The 22,526-nt window shown below is 42.7% G+C and overlaps 1 protein-coding gene across 1 annotated transcript; it reads right to left on the bottom strand.

Moving 5' to 3' along the window:
• Window positions 1-11,800: 11,800 nt before the first annotated feature.
• Window positions 11,801-17,417, bottom strand: metrn (meteorin, glial cell differentiation regulator). Its single transcript, XM_029527784.1, has 4 exons — window positions 17,146-17,417; window positions 15,831-16,264; window positions 14,336-14,395; window positions 11,801-13,717 (listed from the first exon to the last, which is right to left on the bottom strand). Exons 1-4 carry the CDS (start codon window positions 17,250-17,252, stop codon window positions 13,404-13,406), a joined length of 915 nt encoding a protein of 304 aa, XP_029383644.1. The 5' UTR covers window positions 17,253-17,417; the 3' UTR covers window positions 11,801-13,403.
• Window positions 17,418-22,526: the final 5,109 nt, after the last annotated feature.

Here is a 22,526-nt window from a genome sequence, read left to right as displayed (position 1 = left end):
TTTTTGTCTGATACATCAGGCTGCGGTCCAAACGAAGCCAACTGTTGATGCTCAAATTCTCAACAGGATTAGTTTCAGTTTGATGGTGAAGGTTTACAGTGGCAAATGTGGTGCTGTTATTACTAAATAAACATTAAACTGAAGTATCAAATGGAGAACAAATGGGAGAGAGAGAGAGAGAGAGAAAAACAGCTTGTTGGTTGTGTTTTTACACCATGGCAACATCTTGTTGGTGGATACAGTGAGCTCCATAACTTGGCAGGTTCTGAATGAAGACGGACTCTCAGCACCAGTCCACTTCAGACAACCATCAGGAGCTACTTCAAGCTCTGACAGAGGAAAATGTAAGCAAACTATATGGTCTTGTTAGCACTAATGGTTACTTTCTTATTGTCAAGCTAAGCTAAAAGAAAAGTTTGCAAAATTGTCCACAAAAACTCCTCAATCCGCAAGTGGAGGCTACTATATTAAAGAGTAGATGATAATGTAATAATATTATAGGCCATGTATACTATCAAAATGCTTCTAAGAGGTAAACTTCTGTAAAGTCATAGAGGCATGGTCAACATAGGTGATAGTTGATCTCTCTTCACCTTAGCACCAACTACAAGAAAAGAGTGAATGCCTACTTACCAAAGTGGGCTCAAACACAGATCTATCCTGCAGGCTGGTCCAGAGTGAAGAGGAAAAACTGAAGGTATGGTCAATGAAATGCATTAAAGGGTTAAGTGTATGTATTCTGTATGGCACCAGAGGGATTTGTTTTCTCTCTCATCTTTCAGGAACTTTTGGAGGAGAAAATTCAGACCAGCAAGATTAGAGGAGACATTTGAGCTGAAAAACAAAAGGGAAAGTAAGTGCAGGTTAACTCTACGACCCCACATATATTGTGATCCCAAATCCCTAAGGTTGTTTTTCTGCACTTAATTCATATACTAAATAAAGACACTGTGATAGCGGGCCTTGAGACGGAGCTAAACAAGCCATCGGGGCAACTTCAGTCAGCTGATGCTCATCTGAAAGTGGGAGAAAAGAGCAATGAAGATTTGAAAGAAAAGCATGCAGCTCTTAAGGAGAGCTACCTGATGCTGGCTGAGGCCCACAACAATGAGCTGGCCAGGACTGAGGAGCCGAGTGCTGAGCTGCAGGTCCCTCCCAAGGCAGCTGGAGGAGCAGCAGAGTGTCGGGACTACCACCCACGGCCTTCATGGAGAGCTGGACAGGGTACAGGCCTTGATCAGCCACATGCCAGAGTCAAGGTGAGAAGCAGTTTTGATTGTGTTTCCTGACACACTACTTTAATAGAATCATTCATGCCATCAAAATAGAAGCCCAGCCAATGCTGAGACTCATACAGCTCCAACATAAGCAGAACATGCTGGTCAAAATTTCCTGTTTTTCCAATCAGTGCCAAAAGATTTACCTCAGAGTGCAAAGCTGTAACATATTCCTCATGATTTTCTGTGTTTTACTTGCAAAGAAAGCCTTCTTAGCACACAATCAAAGTCTTTTGGGTCCAGTAAAAAGATTTTATGTAAGATATTTTCTTTGGGCTTGTGACAGATTTTCTTTTTGGGTTAAACTCAAATCTTCAAAGTTGAATATTTTCACTATTTGTCTGAAATGGTAGGTTCAGTTTTAAGTCACTCTATGAACAGCCTGAAGATCTGGCAGCACTTGACAACTAGTAAAAAAAACAATGGAAAGAATGGTGAGTAGTTTTGGATGGCCAATGGCCCTTATAGCTTTAGCATGTATCAGTAAACCATTCTTAGATCTACGTACAGTTTCAGTAGCTGTTTCTTAAACTGTGTCTTCTGTTGAGAGAAAGCTTTTTGGAAACCAGAATGAGATGAAAGTCATCGTGGAAAAAATGAAGAACAGTCATGTTGAACAGCAGAAGAAACTGGAGGAGAGAGTGTGAGGGGCCATTTCATGTTTGTAATTTCCTGCTGCACGAGCTGAATTAAGATGAGACATCATTATCTTTCCATTTCCAGTCATCAAACAGCCAAACCCCTCTCAGGATGTATGACCCAGTGTTCATCCCACATGCATTTGCTCTGTGGCTCACTCTTTGATTTCTGCTCTGGTTTTAGTCACTGTGTGTGTGTGTGTGATGTGGTCTCTTTGCTTCCTCCTGTGATGTGGCTGGCTGTGTGGTTGAGCCTGTGTTTGGACAGCAGGGTGGCTATGGGTAAAGAGAACCAGGAGAACCAGAGGGCCATCCATAAGCGGAAGCTATCAGAGCAGAGCGCTGTGAAGAGGAACAGTCACACATACTGATTTACAGGACAGTGGCGAAGTTGTTGCAGATGCTCTCACTGTTGTGCAGCTTCTTAACGAAGGTTGTAATAGTGTCAAAGCAGCTTAAATATGTGGAAATGTGTTCAAATAGAGATGTGTCAAGCCAAGCGAAGTAAGCAGAAGAGCAGAACTCAAAGCTGCAGCTCTAAGTCAAAGAGCTGAGAGGAATAGCGTGTCAGGCTAGTCTGCTATATAAAGGACATAACTGTGAGTAGGAGTGAACTAAAGTGTTGGATAAAGTCAGACGTGACGATCTCCGGAGTCCTTTAACGTCCTCTCGTCTCTTTCATTTGTGCATCTTCTCACCCAGGTGGTAAGAGCCCTTCAGTGGGAACTAAGATGAGAGCCTTTATGGAAAGTATGCTGCAGGATGTGCGTTCATCCTACAGGGTCAGGGAGGAACAGCTTGCTCCTGCAAGAAGAGGCTACAGAAGATCTCCAGCATCCACCACAGCCTGCTTATTGCATACAGGTAATATTCCCATCTTCTTAAATGCCAGCATTTAGACTGATTAAAGGACATTATTCAAATCTCATGAAATGACAAAGAACAATAATGTAATAATGAATCTTTTCTTCCCTGTTTGTTACTCTCCACACCAAGCAATGCAATTCTGCCAAAAAGTTATAAGCTATTACTGAACTATTTAGAAAACAGATAGGAGCATATAGCTTTTACTTTTGAGGATTTCTTTCTGCTGTGGTTTAGCCACGTCTGCAGTGCTGATTGTTGACAATAAGAAAATATAGATTACCACCAGGCTCATATTAACAGATGTTTTCAGGGCTCAAAGAGGCCAGATCTTGGCCAAACTGGAGAGTGGCGTTGGCCTTGGGCCTCCAAACAGGAGAGCTTGGAGAAGGAGCACGTCCAACTCATCACCAGAGCTGCAGTTGCTGAGACGTGGGTGTTGGACCTTCAGGACTTCATCAACAACCACCTGGACAGGTCAGGAAGACACTTAATGTGCAAGGCATATAATGTTGCCTTTCAGAGAAGTGTTACATTAGACTACTACATGCAGGTATAAAGAGATCACACATCTCAATGACACAATGGGTTAAAGGAGACAGCTCCTCATTCGGAAAACTGGAATCTGAAGCTGAATCCATTTGCATAATATTTTAATTTATAAATCTCACATGTGTGAAATAATCTGAAAGTTAAATTCCAGTCACGCAGCATTTATTTCTCTGCGTCATTGATTGTGTGCTACTTCATACTTCTGCTTATTCAGTTGGATTTATATCCAAATGAATAAGCAGTTTTGAAGCATTTTACCATCCTGTGTTTTACATCACTAGGTGGTGCTGCTCATTCTGTTGGTTTTCTATATAAACCCCCCCAAAGAAAGCCTTGAGAAAAAAATGCCTGGAATGTTTGTAAAGCTTATGTCAATTTCATGAGCTTCGGAGAAGAAAGCGCAGTGACAATGAGGGGTCACCCTGGTGCGAATAATGTCATTACATGTTACCCAGACGCGTACACGCCTGTGAATACTTTCCCTCAGTGCTGCGCTGAGAACTGTGGCACAAACAAGCCGGGCTTTTTCCAGAATGAAGGTTCATATTTATAACCCCACTGATGGGTTGAATGGGCAACTATTCACTTTAATCCTTAAAGCGTGAAAGGGTCTGCTCATTTTTCCAAGCATGGTTTGGGGACTGGGTTTCCTGTTGGGGGTAATGGCTGACATAACTTTAGACATAGACAGTAAACATATGTCAAAAAGCTACATGTTGTTTATGTTTGAGCTATATGTTGAAAAAAGTTGAAGCAAAATTACTCAGGGGAATGCTGGGAAAAGTGGAGGAGATGGAAAGCGTCATATGCATGTCACCCCAATCTCCCTTTCAGGGGGCATGCCAGCCATGGGAGGGGGTAGCAGGGGTGTGAAAGTTTGAGAGGAATGGGAAGTGGGATTTTGTTAGTGGTGTATTACACTCCCAGGGCCCTGGGAAAAGAGGTGGGGGGTGTTCAGTTTGGGTCCCTGCCAACATAGTCACTGTGCCAAAGCGTTTGGGTGCTGGGGACCACTCCTCTCAACGGCAGATCTGTGGGAAAATTAAAGCCAGGTTGTGCTATGCTTCACCACCAACAAAGACAGGGAGGGGATGTGTCTGCAGAGGCCTCTGCAAATTTGTTACAAATACTATATATAACCAGAGTAAACAAACACCGTAGTACAGGAGTTCATCTGGTTCATCACAGTTGGTCCCCAAGGAAATAAGTCACCGTTTTAGTCCTACAAATGTGGCAAAAGAGGATATAATCAAAATGGTAGTTTTGCTATTTACAGTAACATTAAAAGTGTCATTTAGATCATATGCTGTTATCCTAACAACTGTGAAAACAGAATACTTCACCAGCTTAAGACGGGCCGCCATGATGTAATGCAAAGTAATATAGATAAGAATTCATTCAACTGTATTCTGGAGACAGTCATATGAAATTTTCTGGAAAATATAGTGCAATAAGTCACACATCACATAAATTTTTTGTGTCTCTCCCAATATATTGGAACACTCTGACAACAAACGCACACAGCCATCAAATCTGTTAAATATTTACATCAGTCACAGCCTTATGTCGGGCACATACGTGAGTTGCAATTACAGTTATACAGTTATGATTAAAATTTTTTATATCTTGTGTTCAAGTTGCATTCTGTCTTCCAGTGTAATACCATCTGCATCATATGAAAGTTCATCCTTAAGAAACACAAATGTTACATTTACACGACCACTTTCACAACAGAACTGTTGCAGCTCATCCTGTAATATTGTGTTAGTTTGTGTATAGTGTTGCACTTGTTGGAATTACATGTCCAGAACTTGTCAGATACTGTACATTACATATTATAAATTGAGTCTATTTTTCTGAAAGGTTGTGTAAGTTCCAGAGAAACTATGCTCATATCAGGCTCTAACCTCCACAATCAATTGCTTTGCTATAGTCTTTTAGATTTTCTTTTCCTATTTTTCTTTGTGTTCTTTTAATAATTTGGAATTGAAAACTGCTATCAACTATTACTGTATTACATAATAGCATGTAACACTTGTCAGATAAATTCTAATCATTTTTAAGCCCTTCTATTCTCCTAGGCTTCACTAGAAACCTGTATAGTAAGACCCTGACCCAATCAACTGCGAGTAAACATTTGATGCTTTCTCCTCTTTCATCTGCTCTGTTGTTACCTAAGGCCCTGATTTGTCTTGTGCCCAGCAAAGGGAGAAAAAGGTTGGATGAATGTGTTGCTCTGAGGATGGGAAGCAGGGTGGAGCGATTCAGAGGAAGTACCTCACATGGCCTGCGATGGGCCGCTCATCAAGAGGCCCTTTGTTTTAGGAGGTTAATGCCTAATTGATACAGGCTTAATGAGAGCGGGCTGTGTGTACAGAGTGTGTGAGCCGGGGGCTGGGCGGCCCTGCCATAATTGGAATGGACAAGCCTTGTGTGGAGGAGTGCACAGGGAAAGGATTTATGGGAACACAAGGAAAGGAGAGAGAGAGTGGGAACCATGAAGAAATGAAGAAAAGGTGACACTGAGTAAGAGGAATGTGGAGACAGTGGGATAGGAATCTGATGTGAAAGTCAAAGTATTGCAAGATGTTGAGAAAGAAATGCAAATACAATGGAAAAGTGAGCAGGGAGTTCCCATTGATGTTTACATCAAGCTCCTCCCATGGCCATCATATGTACAAGATGCATTTTTAACTTAATCCATATGGCATTTGGACTGTATCAATGATAGGAACAATCAAAAACATTGTTTTGTGTTGGATATTATAGAGGAAAATGCAAAAACACTAACATAAACGGTCTGTAGCTCTGTTTTATGAGGCACCTGTCTTTTCTTTTCTGATGAGCTGTCTTTTCGCCCCCTCTTTCAGTCTGACAGTCTCAGACTATTCATGCAAGAGTGCCCGGCTTCCCTCCAGACAAGCTTTCAGTATGAAGGCTGAAGAGGCATTAAGAGGGAGGAGGGACGGGGCAAGAGAAGGGAGCAGAGAGGAACCGTGCACTTCAGAAAACCTTGAAGAATTAGCGCTGAAAGCTATGGAGATTCTGGGTGGCTATGAGCGAGGAAAAAAAAGAATGAAAAGAAGGAAAAAAAACTAGAAAGGGGATCAGTGTGTATAATTATAAAAGATAAGTGGGGGAAACAATGAAAATTTGATTCTCTGGGGTCAGGGTTAACAGAGTGAGCCACTAAAGGTAAAAAAGTGATGAAAATGGAGTGTGGAAAAGAGACTAGAATATAGGGTGAGAAAAGAGGGGAGGAAGAGTTACAGTAAGGGTGAGAAAGACAGGGGAGGGAGGCAGCTTGATGAACAAGAGCCAGTGAAAATGAGGCTGAGTGTCGGTGAGGGAAGGAGAGAGGGACAGACAATCTGCTTTCCCACACTCGGCTGGTTCCCACAGTGGACCCGGCTAATCCCTGTCTTAATTGGGGGAGAATTCCAGCGCACATGTTCCCCTGGAATGAGCGGAGAGCGAAGGGAGAGGAAAGCTTCGGGAGCTACTGACACATCAGACAGGCCACAGCGGCTGGGCTGATGCACAATGTGCCAGTGCACTTTGTCAGAATCTAAACATACAGCCTGACTGTCAGCACGTCTGATGCATTATTGGCTTCACAAGTTTCTCTGCTGCTTTTTTTTTTTTTTTTTTTTCGTTTTCACCCAATCCAACATGAAAAGTGGAGAAGCCACTTAGTGTTGTCACATTTCACCGTGACTGAAGAACTTGAATTTGGTTTGCTTATGTTAAAGAGTCCCACAGTCTGCACTATCACACACTGCTGAAGACTCAGTTTGCACACTTTCCAAACAGAAACTGACATCTGGAGCTTTTTTAGCAGCATGTGCTCAGGCTTTAAAATATTTGTCTCATGATAATTGATTCTTCATTGGTGAATTGAATTTTATTTGTGGCGCTTAAAGCATTTAAAATCGTTTATAAATGGCATTTAACATGGACATTGTTGCCATAACACAAGAAATATTTCTTTCCTTGACTGTATTGCAGTTGAATCAGAGGTTTCAGTGGTGAGTATATCAAAACCACAATCACACTATTACCTACAAATCTGATATTGTTTTGATGATTTAAATCCAAAGTGAAACCCTTTTTGGTCTTAGTTTCATGTACTTCTCTTTAGACTCAAAGGAACCCAACAAGTGTCACATTAGACCAGAATGCAATATGTCAGCAACATATTTTAAGAAATAATAATTAAGAACGTGAGCATGTATTGATTATGTCTTCCAAAAAATATATCAATGAGTATATTTGTTCTAAATATTAATAAATGAAACCCGCAAAATTAACATGATACCAAGTATTATCACCTTTTCACATACTTTGCAGCACGGTGCAACAGGAGTATCTGTTCACTAATCTTGCCCCAAAGGTGAGGATTTCAGGAAAAAAAAAAAATGCAAGGAGATACTAGTAACATAACAAAACACTGTGAGTGGCAGTTTCGTTCCTGCCTACCTCTTTCCTTAATAAACATCTTGAACAATAGGCACCGTACATGTCTCTGAGGAGGTAACCTAAAACAACTGCTCTGAGGAGAAGAACAAACAGGTGGAAGAAAGGAGGCGGGGCTGTGCTATAGTACAGAAGGATTATGGGAAAACAGAGGTGGGTGGCAGGTAGGGAGAGGACAACTGAACTGATCTGTCCAGGAACTTTTTGCTCTTTGTGTGGGCAAGTTTTTGTTGGTGAACCCTAATCCTGGTGGTTAATTGGCAGCGTTGGAGAGCCCCTTCAAAGACAGCTGTGCTACCCAGTAGACTCTCAGTCTGGTGCTGAGTATCCAGGGGGATGACCTCACCACATGACGAGTCCGTGTAATGTCATCCTCTAATAAGGAGTTTGGCGTAGAGATGAGAATTTTGTCCTAAGAGGAAATGTTCTATAAGAAATAATCATACAATGATCATGAATGTTTAAAATATTAATGAAGATTTAACTGTTTTGCGAAACGTGGGGCTGTGCCTCCTCATTTATCCAGAAATATCGCAACCGCTACTGATGATGAATTATGTTCACATTTTTGACAGGCATTTATGATGTCCAGAGGATGAATCTGTCACACAATGTCGATCCCTTCATGTGAGCCTTTTTCCCCACTTCCTGCCGCAGTGGATGTCTGTAAACAGCCTTATTAGAGTGTGATGTCAGCGTTGGGAGGTTTTTGTGGTCGTACCCCCTGCGGGCGATGTCAGCCCCGGGATGCAGTGGGGAGATGGCAGCTGTGGCGAGCTCAAACGGAGGGGTAGAGAGCGGGCCTTCGTTGGAGGGGGTCGCAATTCACTCCTTCTGTCTTTCCTTACAATACTTTTTTTTTTGGCGGGAAAGCAGCAAAGACGTTTGTTTGACCCAACTTGTGTTTCTTTGCGGGACCCCCTCCCTGAGAAAAGTGCCGCCCGCCTCCACACTCATACACCATGTCCACCCTGTCTTGATTGATTTTCAGTGTGCATTTTGGAAGGGATTACAGCCATCTGCAGGCTCTTGAGGAACAAAGGAGGCTCCTCGCTCTCCTCCCTTCAGCACTTCAGAGGGATAACATGGCCAGATAAACATGCTCTTGCACCGCTCTACACTTGTTCTCTATTCTGCCTTGACCTCTCAACCCAACCAAACTGCCCACTCCATTCTGGGGCTGACCACGTTTTTCTCTCCCTCTGTCGCTCTGCTCAGTGAAAAGAGGTTACTTTTTCCACATCATTCGCTGCCAATTGCTGACCACACAAAGATCAGTATGAGTTTGTGCCTTTACAAAACTTCCCCTGCTCTGAGGTGGGTAAAATAGAAGCATGTCTTGAAGTGTGCTGTTTGGTTGCTGGTCTGAGGATTAGTGCATAACCAGTGATCATGTTCTCAGACCTGAGCATTGACAGTTTCCATTTGTGAATCATCACTCCCAGCTGTGCGAGAGTGTTATGGGAACCAGAAATCGTCAGCTGGGGCCCTGGGATGCCAAAGTGTGGCCATGAGTGTCATGCTCGCTCTCAGCTGGTGCTGAGCTGATGGAGAGGCAGCAGGATGCACAACCACTGAAGTCTGGTTGCATGGAGTTGGGTAACCGGGAGCTGTTTATGGGGAAAATAAACCCTGATGAAATCCACAGCTGTTTCTGCATCACTCCTCACTAATTTGGTTTATGCAGAAACTGCACTGACACGGCCTCGATATATCTTTGCTTTGTGACCTTGGGCTAAATCCACATGCATCATATTCACAGAAACTCCGAGAACTTTAAATAATAGGTCTCGAAAGATAAGATTTGTATATTGCATGACAACCTAGGATTGTTGTGTCTCTTCCTGAAGTGTTTGACGGACAGTTGGAATGTAAACTGCCAAAGCACAGACCGAACATGACCAGTGTGAGAGGAGGGCAGCAGAAAGCCCACAGAGATCCAGTCATTTAGGACCAGCAGGTTGGTTCTGGATAAAGGTTAAATATTTGATATTTGTGTCTGTCAGAGCATCGCAACCACTGTTTTGGTCTTACACCAGCAGAACAACCAGCGGCTTGTGGCTCAAGCTGTTGGAAAGATTGAATCATGAAGCCACAAAAAAATCCCTATGTGCACACAAAGGGGGAAGAACCTCTTTTCAGATTTGTCTACAAACAAAAAAGGCATGATAGAAAAAAAAAGGACTTAAAATATTTATAGGCCTTCAGACTGTGGGAGGCATTTTGATGATTTGTAACAGTTATTGTCTCGTAGTTTTGAGCCTAATTTATGGAATCTGACTCTTTAAATAGTTGGACAACAGGGAGCACAGGACCTATGTGCTAGGTGGGGTGTTGTTGTGCTGGACTACAAGGGAGTGTCCAGCAGCACTTTGCCCCTTCTGCCCCTCTCATCTCTGGAGCTTTGTCTCTGGCCACTTCCCTCCAACTCCCCCAGGGACTGACGGAAGTCCACACCCAACTACTCTCCCATCGCTTCCGCTTCCACCTTCCTGAGTGTTTCCCGCTCTGCCATGTCCATACCTCACTCGAGCCACGCACAAGGACATAATAAAGAGAAGAGTTGGTTTGATGGAGGCGGAGAGTTTAATGCGTGCTTTCTACATTTTGCAAAGACCAATGAAAATCCTTCAGCACTGAGGAAGCACGTGTGCAAAATAATCAGTTGATTTCATTAATGAAATGCATTTTCAGGACCTTGATCAGACTTGACATAGATCATTTAAAATATTTTCCATTTCATTTTCATCATACTTGCTAAACCTTTTAGTTTAGCATGCGCAAGCCACATGACGTCGTGGCTGCATTGCTGTACATACTGCTCTTTCCAGGGGTTCATCCTGGGGTCACAAATAAAAGACAACAATGCAGGAAGTTGACATTTGTCAAAATGTCACATGATGTATTAGTTGAGGGAGTATAATTTGAGTGCTCTTTGTTTGGCTTATCAGTCCTGTAGCAGTAACCTCAGATGGACTGGGAAGGGTGGCAGTGGTGGTGGTTGAGGAGGGGGGACTGTGTAGAGGACTGAGCAGCTTGGGGCCCCCAGCTATGGGATGTTTTAAAGGAGCACTGAGGCAGTAAATAGCTGGGGAGGTTGGAGGTTCACTCACACAAACTACTGATGCAGTGGCAAGCCAATGTCAAGGTTTCTATGGGAGATAGCTGCTCAGACGTGGGAAGCATGTCGCGCTTTTGTGATTCTTTTCCATTTAACCTAAACACCATGTTAATTCCCCAGCTGCTCTTTTACTGCGTGCAGTAAATCTGAGATTTTACCAAAGTGTGTCCAGTACACGTTTATACAGAAAATTTAAGAAGGAGCAACAGGTGTTGAATTTATCAGGTCTGGTGATATGAGTGTTTATTAGCTACCTTCATCTGTTTGAGAGAAAACTGTACCATAGTCGGCCATGACAGGTAATGGTTATGTGATGCCATGAACAGGAAACACACTTCTTCTCCAGGCTGAATGGGAATGCCCGAGTCGACTCGAAAACAGACTGGGTTTGATTGTGCTCTCGTGCACACGTGGTCAGGATAAAGTTAGCGACTGTGTGGCACCTCGGCTCAACTAAGTCTGCCATGCTGCTCCCTTAATGACAATTTATTGCTTCCTGAATCCTGAAAATGGGAGGCTGAGGACAACGGAATTCCATCCACTGTTTTCTAACCTCCTTCTCTGTCCGAACGGCCTCTGGGTCCTAAACACTCCCTAAATCTCTTCGCCTTTTAGGCCCCCTCGCTCGCTCTGGCATTCCATTTGTTCTGAGCCTTCATGGATCTGATGCATGGGTACTTCAAGTGACTTATGTCTGAGAAAGGTTTACCACATTTGGAGCCACATACTCTAACGTAGGTTAAACATTTTTATGTGATGAGTGGACGGGTTATGGAGCACAGGGCAATACTGTTGAATGAAGAAGCCTTAAAGAATCGGTTCGAAGTGAATACACGAGAAAATAAATCCATCTAAAAACATAGCTGTTTTTTCTCACAGTATATTTTAATAACACAGACAAACATAAAAATAATCCACAATAGTGAGACACAGTTGTTTTTTTTCCACAGGCATTTTTTACGCCATTGTTTCTAGAATTTCTTATTCACATATTTACATTCACATTAATATTGACATAAATGCACATGAACTATAACAAGTACAGCAAAATGGCAGTGAACGCATTTAAGACATAACGCTTCAGCATATCATGGTATTTTGGTATGAACCCCTTCCCCTTGCTGATATAGTGCACATTACATATGAAATCATTTTACAGAAGAGAATTGTTTACATTAAATGCATATTTTATTTCTTGTGAGCGAGCCTTGTCCAGTGTAGTCATTTATTTTACCAACAAACTGGATTTCTCCATTTTCAATATACAAGACCATCTTCGCTTTCATGTTTCTTGCACAGGATAGCACTGGACTTCAGTTATGAATGGCTGTTGTCAGATGTCTAATGAAAATTTGATTTGTTTTACTCTATACCAAAAGTAACAGTAACACCAGGAGAGAGCAGTGAATGACCTGACAAGAGCCAAACCTGAAATAGCTTTGGCATTCATCTCCTACAACCGACGTCCTTTTAAATAATTCTGTTTCAATTCAAATGTAATCCGATTAGTGTAAATTATGTGTCATAAATTGTTTGCTACTATGAAATGTATCATATCCTACAAAGAGAATGAGTCTCCATTTCCTTTCAGAAACAAATCTCAGAGTTGGCTTAAATATGAAAGTGCTCTCAGCACTAAATTGATCTGTGAAATCTGCTTATCTTTCTGTTACTACTGTATGTGCTCACATTGACTGTACATATATTAAATTCTTACTCGCTCCACTATGCTACATATAGTTGCTTTTTTATTTGGTTTTCAGTGCTTGCAGCATCACACTTTCCAGATCATTCCCTTTACTTTATCAGTGCAAATATATATATTTTTTATATTTTTTTATGTGAGGACTTTTCCTATAATCTCCTTAGTAATAATAACACTGAGGATCACCCCAGTACAGGGGTAGCCAAAAAAACATATATCACCGACCCACGGCCAAAGATTTTCTGGACAAAAACACTGTGGCAAAAAAGGTAGCCTTAAACCAGAGCAACACTTTCCTGTCGTGTATCTTAACAGGACACCAGGTAATAGGCAGGAAGCTTTCTTTAGAACTTTCTATAAATGTTCCTGAGTTTCTAAGCAATGACTCTGAATAGGCCTGAATTTTAATGGCTTAACTTAATTTATCCCAAATTGAAAGCTTTTCAAAAGATTTTCTCTGAACTAGCATGGTGGCATCACTGTTTGTACAACTGTCCGATGCCAAATGCTGGTAATTTTCATTTCCACCATGTCTCACATGTCGCAGCTGCACCAGGTCTTTTGGACCAGGCGAGTGCATATTGCAGTGAAAAGGTGCTGGCAAAGACCATTTCACTGTTCATTCCTTGGGAATATCTGTCGGTGGCAACATTGACTGACAGTTGCGCATCGTAGATTCTTCCAAAACGTGGAACAGACAGGGCTGAGTTTGGCCAAGCATTGAGTACAGCCTCAACTCCGAGCGACAGATAAGCTGCTGCAGTTTTAGCTCAGTCTACAGGCAGTTCACAGGGGATTTGTTGGGCTGCTTTGGCTATAGTGTACGCTCGCAAGAAGTCCTTGTAGCGGGGGGCGCAGCCCAGCCAGGCCTCTCCGAAGTGGACCCGACCGGTGAAGAGGAAGCTGCCGGGTCCAGGCTTGACGCCACACTGTAGCAAAGTCCTGATCTCGCCCTTGCTGCTCAGGCGACTGTTGCCGGTGAACAGGGTGTACTTCTGACGAAACACTCGCGTGGCGCTGACCTTGATCACTGCTGCCCGTAAATTTTCATCTTCCTCCACTGACCGGATGTTGCCACGCACCACTGTGGATGAACAAAACTTTCAGGTTCATTTCTAGTTTATTTATGTTATTTTACAATATGCCCCTCTGACTAATGTTAACATTGGGTGCTTCTGTAGTTTTATCTTGGATCTGTTGGTTTGTCCTAATTTTTGATCCTATTTCAGTGAGTTCCTTTGTTCTATTCAATGAAAGTAAACTGTTGGAGGCCCAGCCTGGTCACGAATCCCTCTGACTTTCTGCTGGCTGAACTTCTCCTCAATCACAGGACAGCAGATGAACCCACCGCTCTCTCTCTAAAGGGGTGATCAGTCCACTACAGCGCCTCCTTTAGGGGTTCCTCTGTAAGTGGGATTCAGAGAGCTGCTCTTTCACCTTTAACCTTTGCACTTTAGTGAGGAGAGGATTTGCAGACCCTGGGGTGCTCTACATATAAACTAATTCAGCACAACTGATTAGTGGATTCTGACTTGAGATCCTAGAGCATTGCTGAAGGGACTTTTTGCCATTTGATCGTCTGGTTTAATATGCTAATCCTATCTGAAGTTGAGGGTGGGGCTGGTTTCAGTCATTTTATTCTTGATTTGCTACCTTTTACCTGCTTAAAGGCACAAAGTGGGTTAGTAAAAAGGTAACTCACCGAAGTCACTGGTGCACACAGCCATAAGAATCTCTGTGTTGTTGCAGGGTCTGCAGGCTTCTGGGGGGAGAAAACAACAGCAAAGAGGGGGAGAATCAGTTGGTGACCTCGCAGAACTTTCTATACTACTCAAAAGCACACATATGCTCATACTATACTGACCCTCTGGAAACCAAAGGCTGCATGCTCACACTGCATGCACAGGAATGTAAGATGTGAATCCCAACATACAGTCCTGTGCAAAGATGAGCGACAAAGGAGAGACAAAATCTCTCAATTGTAACAAACAGCTGCTACTTTTACAGTTGGCAGAGGAGAGCCATTGGAGCTTTAAGGTGCAAGGCTCATCGACCCCAGACGATTTAAAGGCCAAATGAAATTTCCCCCCCTAAAGCCTTTCAGGGTGTCCACAGTCACACCTCATCAAAGCCTAGATGGGGGCCAGGGAGAGGGAGTCACAAGGACTTCAAAGATTTTTAAATGAGCACAATCCCACGTCCTACAACATTCACAAATTTTCCAAAAGTATTGAAAATACAAAGTACCTTCCTAGAATCTGCAGCTGATTTTAAGAAATAAAGGATAAAAACCATTAAAGGACAAACCAAACCAGCAGAGCTCTAGTTGTCTGCCTTGACTGAATTGTGGCCAGACAAAAAGTCCTGGCATTTTTTAAAGTTCTCCTTGTGGTTCTTTGGAGGCCTCTTGCCCACCCCACACATTCTCCTCCTTAGTGAAAACCTCTTGATAAATGAGATTCCTTCCTCTCTAGTCCAGAGCAAACCCCCTCCAAACCTAATCAGTGTGTGCGTGGGGCAGATAGAGAGAGAGATGTTGGGGGGGGGGGGGGCATACTCCTACAGACAAGTCTCCCCACAGAGAGGCAGCTCAACAAAAGAGGGAGCATCTCAGCTGGGCAGAGGCCTCCCTGTTGCCTAGGTGACGGCAGTAATCCCAGAATACTCATGCGGCACCCATTCAAAGGGCTCTGGACTCTGGAGAAAGCCCCACATACTGTGCTTTTGTCTCCCCCCCCCACACACACACACACACTCCACAGCTCCCCGTCTCTTACTCCAAACCAGCACGCCTCTGGGGAAAGTTTGGCGACTTCCTCCTCTCTGCGCTCTGCGTGTTGTGCAGAGTCCAACCAGCCCACAGAGATCTGTTATGAATTATGAATCATCCACAAGGAGGGTTTTATGGTGTACAATATCAGAGCTGACGGAGTAAAACTTTTCATCTGCCAAACTTCTCAGGAAAGCAGAAAAAAAAAAAAAAGTGCGACCACAGTTGGGTAATTTTTCTAAAAGTTTCACATGACCAAGAAAGTCCCGGCTTTTCATGGACATCCATAAAGACAGGTGAATTTTCAGGTGTTCATTCCGCTGAACATAATCTCAGATTGTTTCTTCTTTACCTCATCTGTTTATTTAATTAATTAACCAGAAAACACAAATTCAAGAGTATCTATATTTAGGCCTCAGTGACTCACCTTCAGTGCTGATGGTGCTGGAGTCCAGTGACAGTCGAGCAGTCCAGTCCCCTCTGAGCTCATAGCGAAAGGAGGCGATCCTCCTGCTGATGTCCTGATGAGGTGTAGCTTGCAGGAACAGGGCCACCCTTTCCCCAGGCAGGCGACTGAAGCACCTCACCCTCGGTGGGGGAGAGGACAGCAGGCGGTCTCCTATCAGCAGCTCCAGGACCCCGTCTCTCTCCAGGTAGAGCTGCGCTCCGTGGAACTGCTCCGAGGGCTTGACGCAGGCTGTGATGAGGCCAGAGCTGCTGCCGCCGGGCCCCACCGCCACAGAGGGCAAGCGAGGTGAGAGGGTGAGGCGCAGGGCCCCCTTTGGATACAGCCAGTCCAGGGTGCCCTCGGAGCAGTGAAGGGAGATCTGCTCCACGCTGCCCTGCTGCTGGGACAACCCACTGTGAGAAGAAAAGAAGAGAGGGAGGCAAGTCTGAGTAAAGGCTTCACTATCATTTATCCAGTCCCTCACATCGCCATCATCACCATCATCATCACCATCATCACCACCATCACCATCATCACCATCATCACCATCATCATCATCACCATCACCATCACCATCATCGCCATCATCACCACCATCACCATCATCACCATCATCATCATCACCATCATCACCATCATCACCATCACCATCATCACCATCATCATCATCACCATCATCACCATCATCACCATCATCATCATCACCATCATCACCATCATCACCATCATCACCATCAGCAGCAATATCAGTGGATACTTCCCTGGAGTACACTGATTCACTGATGGATGGACTTAGCAGGTCTAACTGTGAAAACCACAGTTCACAGCCAAATGATTTAAATCATTTTATTGTGAACTAAAAAGAATTTAACCTGCAGCATTTGGAAAAGGCGCCGCCTGTTGGCAGCTCTGTGACAGCAGTGGCCCTTCACATTATCTTTGGGGTCCACTAAAAAAACCTAAATGTTTTAATTGTTATATTTGAATAATATGAGTGCGAACACTGCAAGAACAACGTGTTTCCTACTGTTATCAAAAGGAATCTGAGCGTGAGACTGTCCGGACTGTGGTCCTCCTGCAGACAGACAACCGGAGGAGCGATCACCTCAGCTCCACAAATATTTTACTGCGCCCTGACGGCTCGTCCCAACATGTTGCCTTCAAGGCAGCGTTGCCATTTAGTCCAAACACAAGCGCGCAAGTAAAACCTAAAATGAAGGAGCACCTGTAGCGTCTCTCATCTATTCGTTAAGCATCATGCAGGAACGGCACAGATAAGATTAGAAATACTCGCCTGCCTCTCCAGCTGCATTGATCCTCAGAGTAGTTCGAAAGAGCCAAATCACAAATGGCAAAAAGTAAAATCCACATTGCGTTAATCCAAACCCCCATAGCAGGCATTCTCCCCAGAGGTGCAACTTTTTTTGTTTTTAAGTCAGAAAAAAAGTATTCCAAACCTGCGATGTCTAAATCTCTAGAAAACAAATCTAATTCTATGTCTGTTCATCCCCATAGTTCAGCATCCTCTTACTCAGATGTGAGATAAGAGAACACCGCACAGCCAGATCCTGGTCGACTCTGTGCGTCCAGGAGCGCAGCCTGTGAAGTTATTCCCCCTCAGAAAAACTTCCCGGACCAATCAGAGGACGACCAGAGAAACTTTAAACCACTCACACAGGCCGGGGAGGAGGGGGGACGTCTGACCCGCGGAATGAGTAACTGTGTGCAAAGATAAGCCGAGTTACAATCCACTGTTGTGATGGACCTGTCTGCTTAGAAATGACTAATTAACGTCATTTAAAATCTGAGTTTAAAGGACCGCCCCACCCCTCCTCTTTCATTTTGCATCCGAGTTGTTTGTTTTTTTTTCTACCAGAAAAGTTTAATTCCAATGTAACCTTTAATTAATCATTTTAAGAGTCGTTATCCATGAGTGTGCAAATATCTTTCATTCAGATGTTAAAATGCAGGACAGAAGCTGGTGATTAGTATTTATGCGCTGAAGGTCCTCAAGCTCTCACAATGTACTTGAATAAGAACTGTGTTAGACCAGGATTTGGCTGCAAGCTAGTTGTGGTGTCACCAAGTACATAAGTTCAAACAGCCCCCAGTCCCCCGAGACAGATAAACATCAACTCTGCCTCCAGTGTCTGGCTCTGCTCACATCTAATTTCTGTCAATATCAAAATTTTGATCAACAAGGGTAAGATGTTTTTAATTAGAATGACTTTAAACAAATCAGTTAGAAGCATGTGTGCTTTCAGAGCGGAGTTATCTTACTTGTTTTCTTTGCTGTCCACTTTATTCTTAATAAATGTAAACACAAAGAAAGTCCCAATCCCTTTTTTAATATCTGAGATTCACTTGCTGAAAGTGAAAACTTTTCATGGATATGATGAATGTGCAACATCACACCGCCTTCATTCTGCAATGTTTTATTTCAACAACTCTAACCACTTAAAATGTTGCTTATCAGCACATTATTATATCTAAAAGAATAAATCAAATGATGGAAGAAAAATATGAAACATGTGACATGAAGCACAAGTCACAGTCCAATAATGCAAACCTGATTGTCAGGCCCTTTCATATACTATGGTGGTGGTGGTGATGATGATGATGAAGATTTTGTCTCCTGTGGTTGCCATGCCCTCTGCCCTTTACCCTACTGAGCTTTTCTTTCATGTTGTGGTATTTATAACCAAATCAAATATTCTTTTGTGGTAACACTGCCATGCAACTCCCTGAGCCAGTGACTTTCAGTGTATGTGTGTGTGTGTGTGCGTGATGAAAGTCTAGGCCTCTGATGGAGTTATGACAAGGCCTCAGACCAACACAAAGGCACATGTGCAGGAATCCAGCTGCTTTATTGTTTGCAGCAGGAGAGAGCTTTGTTTTCTGCATTTCAAAGCAGACGAGTTTAAAGCACGGCGCGACAGTGTGTGGGGGGGGGTCAGGGTGTGACCCAGTCAAAGAAAAATGATTATATTACTGTCTAAACTTAGCTACGGACTGTAGAAATATGTCAAAGCTACCACGCGTGCAGAGTGAAGTCAGACATGGACAGTTAAATTTCAACGCTGTCTGCCTCATCACTGTGTATGATTTCCTGCCCGTGGCCGCTAAAACAATATCCCACATTCTGTGTGACCCTGAACTACTGTCTTATTCAGCTTTCATGTGGATTGACAGTGCTCTTCACATCATACAGCTCAAACGGAGTGAGAATGGACTTATTTGATGTGGTCGGGCTGACTTTCATTCACTGAATTTTCACCACCAAAGAAGTCAATGATTGAGAGGTGGCCTCACACCATTCATCTTATTTTAAAGATGCACGTGCAGAGTATATGCCTCAGTCAGTGTGTGTGACATTATTGTGAGCGGGATGTTGCACTGACAGAATCAAAAGAGGAGAATGTTTTGAAAATGTTCTTACTTGCTTTATCTCAGAGAGTTAATTAATCCGCTCTCATCTTTTTACAGTACATTTGATCCGATTTCAAGTTATTACATTTATATTCGTTGTCTTAGAAGTTATATAATAAATACTATTCCAAAGATATGTGATGAAATTAGATGTGCTATGACATGTAATTATTAGTAAGTGTCAGAAGAACCTAATTTTAGACTACGAAAATGAAGAAATGATTAATTATGCTTCAGTGTGCTCACCTCCATTTAAAGATGACAGACCATCACATTTGCTTATTTTTGTTCTGCATCACATTTCTTTACCGTGTGTTTGCCCCCTTCGCTGTAAGCACTTAGCCAGATTCCCACCAAGCTTTGGCTCTGTGTGTTTGCTGCATTCTCACTGGCTCGCCAATTAGAGCGTTTTCAAACGGTGCTGCTGTACGCATACGAGAGTTTGCATGTATGTGCTATTGCTGTGTCTGTTTATCTGGTATACTGCATTGCCCTGTGTGTGGCTGTGTGCAAACAGAGAGGACGAAGAGGCAGTGTGGTGTTACTGGTGTTTATGGGACCTTGACAGTCTGGGTAACTTTCTCTTGTCATGTCTTCTCACTGTTTCGGCCTGAAAGAGACAGGCTGTGTCTCCTCTGTATGTTTATAGTGTTTACAAGGTTAAATGAATAGGAGCAATTTGGACATAGAAAAAACAGATGCATTCATTGTATGTTCGACCAAGTCGACGAGAACTTTTATAGGCCACATATGAAACCTTGGTACATTTTTTTATACAGAACATTAACATAACTGTCATTGTATTGTCAAATATTCTAGTTTAGGTGGTTAGTTATAAAATGGAATGTATTTTACAAATTTCAGCAGACGGTTTGATAATGCAGTTGTAAAAACTCAATATTATCACTTTAATTAGACAAAAGCAAAACGTGGCTGACATTTAAACAGTCACACTTTGCTCATTTAAAGGTATAACAATATGATGAATGAAATAAAAGGCTGGCGGGATTTTGAGGTTCAGTATTATTTAAATAAGTTTGGGGTAGCAGCTGAAACACCAGAGGACATCCTGACTGGGAGAGAATGAGATGCCCTCGTTCCCGGACTTTACAGCAGCTTCCCATGGCACGTCGGTGCTAATCCAGTTTTATCTGACATTGCTGCTGTTTGTTTTCCTCCACAGTGTCATCTATCTGCTAGTAATGAGATCTAAGACCTTGACAGAATGCTCTGATAATCAGCCTGTGTTCAGGCCGGCAGAAAATATGCCCTTCCCACCACAGGATTGTGCTGTGTCGTATGTTTTGCCTGTTTAGTTTGAGGATTGTCATGGGAAACGCATGTGTCACGAAGGGCAGTTGCTTCAGAAAAACCTTAATATCCTGAATTCAAGAGTGCATTCATGGATGAGAATCCCATTTTATAATGTTTATTTTTCTGAAAGCCTGAAAGCTGCTGAAGTGCAGAACATGCACTGATGTGTGGATGTGGATGTTGTCGCCATAATGGCAGTTATCCCTCCTCATTATTTACAATTATAACATAGTTGCGAGCTCCAGAGAGCATTATAGGTTCGAAAATGAAGGTGAAAAAAGATTCCATTGACGTGCTGGTAATGACATCAAAATTAATCTTGGAAGAAAAAAAATTAAACAAAACATCTCCCAGTCTGTGGGAGAAGGGCTCTCTGAACTACTTTACTGCGGTGTAGTTTTGTGCTGTGAGAGCAGTGAGGTGGGCTCTTTCCCATCTCCCCATGCAGGTGGAGAGGCTCCTGGTCGAATGGCGGCCAGAGACTGTGAGAAGAACCAACGCTAACAGCTCAGAACAACTCATGCTGATGCGATCCCCCATGAGAACTTCATGTGAAAACTGACACCTGCTCTCTCATTGCACTTTCTCAGGATCCTGATTGTGTATGTGTTTGTTTGTATAACAGTAAATTTCTCTTTGTGCCTCTCATCTTGGCTTGTGCAGCTTGTGTGACTGTGTATGTATGTGTGTGTTAGTGTAAAGCCCAGTGGGAAACTGAATACAAGTGGGCCCTATATCAGACAAACAGAGGCAGAGAGGGCTGATAGCAAACGCAGCTGGAGACGCGCAGAGACACCCTGAGAATGCTCTCTAATGCTTTTCTAAACATGTAATAGATCACTTAGCTGCAGTGTCACAATACTCTCATACGGCCCTTGTGTGTTTTAATCTTCTCCATCGGGACCCTGCCTAAGTTTTGCATGAAGATACGTCCTGAGTGTTGTAATTTTGAGTTGAATAGTCCCACGATTAAGTCAGAGTGACACAAATCACAGGAGATTTTGTTTGTGGCAGCTGGGATCAAGTCTCAGTTTAGACATTTCCTGCAGTAATCTCACATCTTCGGAGCAACTCTCATTTTTCTTGCGCTCTTACAGCTCACACATGGCCTTGTTTTAGTTAATCATCATCGTTTGTGTCTCTCTCTGTGACAAATTCATTTTTTAAAAAGTGCTTTAAAGATGTTCCTTTGAATCTTATTCATGACCCCACACTTGAGGAGTCCACTGTTTTTGGATCCAAGTATAACCTAATTATAGGGTCTGGGGTCAGAGGTCACAGCTGGGTGCCCTGGGGACTGGTCATTAGTAAAATGGAGGGAAGAGGCCACAGGTGTCTGCAAAGGAACTCATTGTGCGAAAGTACTCTATTATGGCTGAAGTTTTTAAATGCATCTCTTTCTCTCTACAGGTGTGACTGTTTATCTCCTTTAATATTCCTGCATTTTTGAACCACATTCATTTCAAAGGAAATCTTTACTGAAGCACATTCATCCAAATACTGGAAATTTGGAAGAACACATTTGTTTTCTAAAGTCACTAATTTCTTTGCAGATTAATAATTTAAATTCCAGTTACTACAATATCTGTTTTAAAATGATACATAATGAAAACTTAATGCATCAGTTATAATAAATAATAATAATCAAACACCTACATAATGAGTACTTTATTTTGAGCACTTTTACTTATGTACAAGTGAATACACAGTGAATTTATTTTTCAGTTTTTTTACTAACTTCCTCTGCGTGTGGATTCTAACCCTGAAAATGTTGGTGCTGACGAAGACAGCAAAGAACTCAAGATGTAATTATCCCATACTGCAGTCTCACTGTCAACTCAGTTCCTCACATACATCGAAACGTCAAACATTCAGTTTCCCTTTTTTCTTTTTCTTTCACTGAGTTCATGCCAAAATCCCCTCTGTTAACTA

This window comes from Echeneis naucrates, chromosome 19 (assembly GCF_900963305.1).
Source record: "Echeneis naucrates chromosome 19, fEcheNa1.1, whole genome shotgun sequence".
In the NCBI taxonomy this organism is placed as follows: Eukaryota; Metazoa; Chordata; class Actinopteri; order Carangiformes; family Echeneidae; genus Echeneis; species Echeneis naucrates.
This window is presented reverse-complemented; position numbering and strand designations above follow the sequence as displayed.

Bases quoted from the DNA above. Each gene is read 5' to 3' on its own strand.
- metrn (XM_029527784.1), bottom strand. From the start codon at position 17,252: ATGCCTGCTATGGGGGTTTGGATTAACGCAATGTGGATTTTACTTTTT. The intron at 14,396-15,830 runs GTGAGTCACTGA...TTCTCCCCCCAG, and splicing joins CAGCACCATCAGCACTGAAG to AAGCCTGCAGACCCTGCAAC. The intron at 13,718-14,335 runs GTGAGTTACCTT...GTTCATCCACAG, and splicing joins TGTGTGCACCAGTGACTTCG to TGGTGCGTGGCAACATCCGG.